The 8,436-nt window shown below is 39.4% G+C and overlaps 2 protein-coding genes across 2 annotated transcripts in view; both read right to left on the reverse strand.

Moving 5' to 3' along the window:
* The window catches only part of lrp2b (low density lipoprotein receptor-related protein 2b), a 31,383-nt gene extending 29,587 nt beyond the window's left edge, over positions 1–1,796 (reverse strand). Inside the window, exons 1-4 of the mRNA XM_053414344.1 lie at positions 1,730–1,796; positions 923–1,033; positions 656–778; positions 91–207 (exon numbers count right to left, since the gene is read on the reverse strand). Of these exons, the coding sequence (XP_053270319.1) occupies positions 91–207; positions 656–778; positions 923–1,033; positions 1,730–1,796 (418 nt within the window). The remainder of the gene's footprint in view (positions 1–90; positions 208–655; positions 779–922; positions 1,034–1,729) is intronic.
* Positions 1,797–3,688: 1,892 nt separating this feature from the next.
* Positions 3,689–6,440, reverse strand: LOC128426909 (uncharacterized). The gene is made up of 6 exons (XM_053413973.1): positions 6,315–6,440; positions 6,157–6,202; positions 5,922–5,959; positions 5,316–5,403; positions 4,740–5,007; positions 3,689–4,515 (listed from the first exon to the last, which is right to left on the reverse strand). The coding sequence occupies exons 1-6, from the start codon at positions 6,406–6,408 to the stop codon at positions 4,351–4,353; spliced, it is 699 nt and encodes a 232-aa protein (XP_053269948.1). The 5' UTR covers positions 6,409–6,440; the 3' UTR covers positions 3,689–4,350.
* Positions 6,441–8,436: the final 1,996 nt, after the last annotated feature.

Below are 8,436 nucleotides of genomic sequence, written 5' to 3' on the forward strand. Positions count from 1 at the left end.
ATACCAACATGATGGTTCTTGTTGAACAAAAGAAGGAAACATGTCCAGTATGTAAGGTACAGTGTGTTCAGTTCCCAGTAGATGTCTTACTGCAGCTGTTCTCGTCAGAGTTGTCCACACAGTCCTTCACGTGGTCACATCTGTAGCTAACTGGGATACACTGGCCCTCCTGGCATGTGAACTGGTCCGAGCTGCAGGTCCTTCCCCCTGAACCAAGAGGAAATGGGTGGGGTTAGTTTAGAAAAATGCTATGATGCAGTTAAATTATACTTTCAGTTAACAGAATGTGTACAGGCCAGATTCTCGATTCTTTAATATAGGTTCATTTGTTTGTCTTTCTGAAATGGAAAACCTTGACCCACATGGTTAGTTTTTTTTTTGTAAACCACGAAAAGGACGTATCTCATTAAGTTTGGCCCCATTTTTTCTTCTGTTTCGTTTAACATTTGATTACAGGTCTGTAAATATAGTTTAAATTGAACTCAATGAATATCATAGAGCTTCAGTTTCAAACTGGGATGATGTGGCCACCTAGTGGTTGAACTCTTGTTCACTATGGTTGCCTGTAAGCTTGTGCTCATATATGCACAGAGCTTATCATCAGGATTTTTATATCACAGGTATGTTAACAGTCAGCATCAATCAATCAGCGTACCACAGCTTCTTTGTTCGTCCGAGCCATCGGTGCAGTCCTCCTCTCCATCGCAGACAAATCCCAATGAGATGCATTCACCACTTGTCACACATTTGAATTGCTGTGAGGTGCACGAGGGACTCGCTGCCAACAGAACAATTGAAAAGTTTCCCCTTTATCAGTCACATAATCTGGTGGATATCCCAAATCCCAGAAACCCTGGATTCTCATAAAGGATTTGCTTGGTGGCCACTGTGCTTGTTTTCAGCGACTGGTAGTAATACTCACGACAGTTTAGCTCATCCGAGTCGTCTGTGCAGTCTTTGGTTCCATCACACCTCCAGGCTACGTTTATACACTGTCCACTGCTGCACTGAAACTCAGCGCTTCCACAGCTTCCTGCAGAAATCACACACAGTTGCAAAAAGTCACCATTTATGTTTTAATTGGTGCGATGTGCTCTTGTCCTGGTTCAACATCGTCCAAAAGGCTTTCAAATGTGTGATGTCCCTTGGGTGAAAAGAAAGAATATTTTACTGTTTCCTTGACAAATGAGTTACTATCTTTATGACAGATGCAGCTTTTTAAACCTCAAATCATGTGATTTGGCCTTTAAAGGGTAGTTAATTCTTCACCTTGAAAGAAGAGTCCACCCTTTGACCTGAGAGAATTCAGGAAATCATATGAGATAGATTATTGTGGACAGTTAGGACCCAATAAAAAAATGTAATTCTTACCACCACATGAAAACTTTGAGATGACTACAAAGTAATGTTAAACACAAATGGTATTATTTCAGGATATTCATCACTATGCCAAGATAGTTTAGGAGGCAGAGGGTTACCTTGTACACAATATCTTTACATCACGTAAATAAAATTAGTCAATAATTATAAGATTTTGTTTTATCAGACTTGTTGAAACTCTGCAGTCCAAAATAATCAAAGCAAAGATCAAAGTTTAAATCCATTTAAACTTATTTTGGTAAAATTGGTAAAAGTCCCACAAATTATAATCTTCTACCTGCAATGTTTTTCATTTGCATCCCAACAGATTGGACATTAGAAAATGTCTTGTTTCGAGATCCACACGTACCTTGAGAAAGGTGGATTCCTTGGGACAGCAGTAGAAAAGACAGAAGATGAAGACCTTCAAAGGCCATCGTTCAATAATCAACCGTCCTCCTCACTTCTGTTGTGTTCAGGAGTTTGTTTAATATAAAGTGTGTCCACTCAATCTAAATCTGCATCCTTAATCCAGAGGAGCAGGAGGAGGACTGTGCCTGTGGGATTGAGACGTCGTATGACCTGGAGGAAACAGCAGACCAACAATGTGACATGGGAGTAATTTGGCTTTTTATGGCTTTCTGCTTTTACATAAACTTCATCTAAGATTAACTTTTTGTTGTTGGTATGTTGTCTACATCAGCAAGAAAAAGTAACTACTCATTTTTGTGTAACAGTGAGGCAATTAGTTAACAATGTCTTCAGTTGAAACCCGGGGATAAAACAGACTTTAGTGCTTTTTACTTTATTTATGCATCCACATACAAAGTAAAGGTTCATTTTAACACAAAGGACATGATGTATTTATTTCTTTACCTGAATTCCTCATCAAATGTGATCATGAGGGATTTTCACCAGCCCTTCTTTGGATTTTCACAAGAACAAAAATTATAACTGATGATTTTATAGTTATATATAGCGTATAGTATAGAGGGATATACAAATATATACATATGAAGTGCAATCTGGCCACAAATATGGTACAAGGGTGTTTTTGGCACATATTTAATGAATTGTAACCATATAAACCTGTGATAGATAGATATCCTTTGTAGCTGTACACAGAGAAGGCTGTAGTGGACAATATTAGTCAGCCACATAGGTATCTTTATAAAAGCATCAGGTCTTGACTGCATTGAAAGCATTTGCATTATGGGAAGTGTGAGTAAGACTTTATTATCAAATCAGTGCCACATTACAATGTCATATTGACACTTATTAAATGACTTGCAGCCTCTGCTGGCTTCTTTATTGTGCGTTTACAATGTGTGACCTTAAACCGCAAACGTTGCTTAATCGGTTTATTGTGCAGAAGAAACGAGAGCTAGTACTTTGCAAGAAATGGTCACGGTTGTTACTGAAAGAATTAAGCGAAAACTTTATCACAAACTGCTTTTGGCAATTTGCTGGACTAATGAAGGCCTGCTGAAAAGTCTTGTTCTCCTCACAAAACTAAAATGAAGCTATGACAGTTAATATGTGGATCTGCTCTGTCGGGGGCCACAGCAACGGCTCATCAGATCAAATGTTAAATTCCTGCAGCACAGTTCATTTGTTCCTGAAACTCATGTTCTTTGCTGGTTGAGATATTAGAGAGTCCTCAGTTTTGTAAAATAAGAGAATCTATAGAGATTCTATGTAAATAATGATCCTACTTTTTAATACATACTGTTTCTTCTAATGTCTTGTATACAAATGCTTTATACATTGGTGAGACCCAAATGTTATATAGTTTGTGTCAGTAAAACAACTCAAATAACCAGACACCCTGTTTCTGTTTTTGCGTGTTAATGAGGGAATGACGTTTGTAAAATTGCAGATCAACGATTATTAGTATAATTTACTCCGAGAGAACAGAATTTTATTTGACCTTTTTTTTTTTATCAAATGCCATTAAAAGACTTAAGTTTCAACCCAACACATTTGTCCACCGTGAGGTTCCTAAATCCTGTGGACACACAAACCCTTATGTAGTCTATTATTGTATTGTGTATTATTTGTCAGCCTTGTATTCATTTGCAAAAAGTGTTAGACTTTGGCTCCCTCTAGCGGTGAAACCAAAAAAGACACCGTCTTGGGAACAGCAGAACTTTTGAATATTGAATTTACCTTCATGCTTTAACTACCATTTGTTTAAATCAAATATATCCTGGGTAATCAGGAATCATTTGTTTATTTTAATATTACTGTCAACCTTTAAGGCGTAAAATTAAACCGGCAAAAGGACTCATTAGTGTTTCTTCAGGTAAAGAATGTGTGAGACAACAAAAGAAGTGGGAATCCCTTTATTTCAAAGTAGTGTTAAATCCATGTACAAATGTTGTGGTTAAGATACTTTTAAAAATCATTTTATGGTTAAATGAAATAAAATATCATAAAGATATAATGATTTACAAAGGAAAAAGTTATATATTACTTAACAAAACATACTCACATTTATATATAAAATAGAACATAAATCTATTTCAATGTCGTAAACATCTTACACAAATTATGTTGAAATATGTGAAGGTTGGATTTAAAGGAAGAACTCAAAGGTTTTATTGGAACGAAAGAAAACTTGTCTCAAAAAATAATATTTGCACATAAACTAGACTCATTACAAACCCACAAAAATACAAAGCAATTATTTGTAAACTCATTGGCAGCAGGATATATTAGCTGCTCATAAACAGCTCCTAATTTAAAAGTAATCCATTTCTGGACCAATGCCATTTCAGTTAGATGATGGTGAATAAGAAATAGTTTAATCGGCTCATGGTAAATAATATTGAGAAACCTTTAAAAAGATCGTTGATGTTTCTCACACACCAAATTTTCTTAGAAGATTAGTCGAGGACAGAGAGGAATGATTCATGACAGCTTATGATTGGGCAGAAGAAGGTCTCGATCTCGGTAAATGTCATGAACCTTTTGGGTTCGTCATCCCTTCTATCTTTGCTGGTAGTAAGGATTGTTCTGGCCCTGGTTCGCAGCGTACGGGTTGCTCTGAGGTCGACTCTGGGCGTATGGGTTGCTCTGTGGACGAGCAGGGGCAGGTGCATAGAGGTTGCTCTGGGGTCGAGTGTATGAGTCATCTTCGTCGTCGTAGAGCCGCTAATGAAAAGAACAATATTCTTATGAGTGAATTGTAAAATCAAGCGTGTACAGTATATCCTTGGTCCTCTTTTATTGCAATTTGGTGCAGATCCAAATAAAAATCTGGATCTAGTGGATCTAAATGTGGTTTCAGTTGGTTCTCTCTCTCTCCATCCTTCAAGAAAAATGCTACAAACCTTTCATACTTTACCCAAACTACCCTCCCACATCGCCATGCTCACCGATTTACTGCCCATAGGGACCAGGTTTTGCCGGCTGTTGCTAGGAGTCATCTCCAGGTTGGTCCTGCGGTCCCAGTTGCTTTTGGTTGTTGCTCGTGGGATCTTGGGCACCCCAGCACCTTCATAGCCTGACCCATGATATGAGGGCTTCTGGCTGTTAGCGTAGCTGCCGTTACCGTTAGCCATCGGTGACTTGGCAGGAAAGTGACTGACATAAGGTGTCCCGATGTCTTCATGTTTGCTCTCCTTAGTGCTCTTCTTGGAGGATCTACCAAGATTTAAAAAAGGGCATATCTCACTGTCTACTATCATTGTTAACACATGAATGTCTTTTAGTCCGTATTGACCATTTAGTTAACTGGGTTTTTCCTCAAGTCAAATTATTCACACAATGTGTTAATGTATAAAATAAAGTGACACACATTGAAAATGCCTTGCTACCATGTCAGCATTAAAAAAAGGTTCATAATTAACCCAGTTAAATAAAGGTTAATGTGTAACGCGAGTGAGACGAGGGCATGACGGAGGCATAAATGAATGAAGGGGGGTGAGAGAGTGCACAGATAAGAGCTTCACCTCAGTGCCAGGATGGGCAGAAGGATGAGTGTGATGAGCAGCAGGCCCCCGAGCACGGAGCCAACGATAACCAGTGCCAGCTTCCAGTCTAAAAAAACACAGTGACATAGACAGTTATGAAATCGAAATCGAGGAAAGGTACCATGAAGGGTCGTGCAAATGTTCGCAGGTATCACAAAAAAGAATGTGACTCCAGATGAAGAGTCTTGAGTGAATTGGACCTGAAGGCAGACGCTTGTCAGGAGAAACAAAAACTGGTGATGGGGAGATGGAGAGAAGTGAGGTTAAAGGAGACATATGATATTTCACAGTTTTTCTCTCCACTCGTGTGTTCTATAGGTTTTTGTTCATGTTAAAGGTCTGAAAAGCTAAAAAAGTGCAGAGTCTGTTGTTCACAGAAAAACGATGATACTTGTGTTCAGACGTGTAACAAGCATGACAAGCAGGTTCTGTTGTTTTGCATATTTGTAACCAAGATTACTGAAACATCTGATTTTTGTAAGTGTGTTCAACTTCATTGAATTTAAGGGGATTATTGTGCCTTGTCATTGTTATGTAATTGTTGTTGTTTTTGCCCTCATTGTCTAATACATACTGTATACTCACGTTCTTTGCAGTCGAAACCAGAGTAACCAAATTTGCAGCTGAAAGATAAGAAGAATGGTTTATTTAATCCATCTATGCAAACATGGATATGGGTAGGTAGGTAGGTAGGTAGGTAGGTAGGTAGGAAGGAAGGTAGGAAGGAAGGTAGGTAGGAATAGAGAGTTGGAGAAAAAATATGCTGGTAGATGGAAAGTGTAATATTTTCAGAATGTGTTTTGTCATTTTTAGAACTTACTATTCACAAGAGCTAGAATCCACTGCATACTGCCCTTCGGGACAAGCTGCAAATATAGAAATGAGTAGATTAGATTCTCTCTCTCTCTCTCTCTCTCTCTCTCTCTCTCTCTCTCTCTCTCTCTCTCTCTCTCTCTTTCTCTCTCTCTATGTCCTTACCAATGCAGATTGTGTCACTGAAGTTCGTCTGGATGTAGGTCTCCTTACAGGTACAATCAAAGCCTCCATCCACCAGAGAGCAATTGGTAGTCATCTCATCACAGGGTTTCGCAGCGCAAAAATCGATCTCTTTATTGAGAGGAAACACAAAAGGATTCTTCCTCAGCACACCTTACTCAAGTGAGTACAAAAATACTCAAAAATAAGAAATAACTGAGCACCGAACAGCATTATCCAACAGGCCACTAAATAAACAGAGTGTAGTTGTTGAACATTAAAACAACAGAGAGTTTTGAGTTTCACAGGGCAACCGTCAAATCTGTGAATAAACACGGTTTCCCTGTAGGACAGAATGAATCCAAACTGTTCAAACCTTTCCGGGTGTGCACTACTTGCAGACACATCAAACTTGATAACGATCAGATGAACATACTAGATTCATGTCATTAACTTACTTTCGAAAGTTCCACCTGCCAGTAGGCAAGATGTACAATTAGCAGCCTTTTCCATCACACTTGTAACATCATCTGTTGTGATGGTAGAATTCGCGCTGAAGATGATCTCTATTGATGCAGTGACCCCGTCCCTTCTCACTGATCCAACTCTGCTCTTTGGAAGTTTCCTGCATGGACACAAATCCCACTTACTGACGATTGTATTCTGCAATTATTAGGTGCAACATACTGTTAAATGTACTGTAAGAAGTATGTTTCCAGATATATGGACAAAACCATCGGTGAATAGCATTGTCATTGTGAGACTTACTGGAGTGAGAGCACTGTAGCATTAGAGAACCCCTTATTTCCTGTAGTGAATTCCTTTGACAGCTGTGTGGAAGAAAGGAAATACATGTTTAAGGTCTTACTGGGAATGCACAGCCACTTAAATAAATCCAATGTACTCTTTATGTATTTTTTTCACCATACAGCTGGCATTCTGTACTGGCTCTAACGACTACTGCACCACATGATCCCAATAAGCCACAAAATAAATAAAAAGCATCAGCGGGTAGCTGCATACTGTGCGTGTGCTGTAAAAACATGTATCTCAGTCAATGACAAATGTGTGTATTTACAACATAACTCAGCAATGCATGGTGAGCAAGGTGATAAAGGGAATTAAAACATACAAGCGACAGGCACACATTGTGTTCCCAGCCGTAGCTCTTAAAAAATATCAGCAGAGCAACATCAAGATAGGAGATAACCGATTGATTACCTCATCAGTAATATTTTGTGCAGCTTCTTTAAATTCGGGTGATTGAGTGTTTTCAAAGTTTTCATTATAGATTAATTCCGGCAGGGAAAGTTGTCCAGGGAAAACTTTGGCTGAAACAGAAAAAAAACATGTATGAAACATATGCATGTTTTTCATGTCATAACCATATATTTAAAACAACAGTTCCACATTCCATTGTGGAGAAATGCAGCTTCGGTCCAAGATGACCTGAACAGCTCCACTCCCAGGAAAAAAACTAAACTAATTACCGTATATGTTTTTATTCAGTCTCTTTCGCATTGATTGACAACTTCATGGTTGTGGTTTGCGACCACTTACTTACCTTTCTCACAAACTTTGCGGACATAATCGTAGCTATCACCCGGCAAGCACAAGCAGACAAAGGTTTGATTGGCACGCACTGCACAGGTGATTCCCCGGCCGCATGGGTTCGGTTGACAAGGATCTTAAAAGTCAAAGGAAAACACAAACAGCATTGTGAGAACTCTTAAACCAACGAATGCTGGGTTCCAGAGAAAAGGGTCAGATAGGATACTGGTGTATTTAACTGTAGGCTCTTTAGCTGAGGCAACTAGTGTTTGTGTTGAAGTCTGAACCATCGTAAGATAAACCAACCAAACCTGGTGCTGTTGTTGAAGTTACTGGTGTTGAACCTGGGGCTGCTGTTGGTGGTACTGGTGTTGAACCTGGGGCTGCTGTTGGAGGTACTGGCGTTGAACCTGGGGCTGCTGTTGGAGGTACTGGCGTTGAACCTGGGGCTGCTGTTGGAGGTACTGGCGTTGAACCTGGGGCTGCTGTTGGAGGTACTGGCGTTGAACCTGGGGCTGCTGTTGGAGGTACTGGCGTTGAACCTGGGGCTGCTGTTGGAGGTACTGGCGTTGAA

Source organism: Pleuronectes platessa, chromosome 21 (assembly GCF_947347685.1).
Source record: "Pleuronectes platessa chromosome 21, fPlePla1.1, whole genome shotgun sequence".
Taxonomy (NCBI): domain Eukaryota; kingdom Metazoa; phylum Chordata; class Actinopteri; order Pleuronectiformes; family Pleuronectidae; genus Pleuronectes; species Pleuronectes platessa.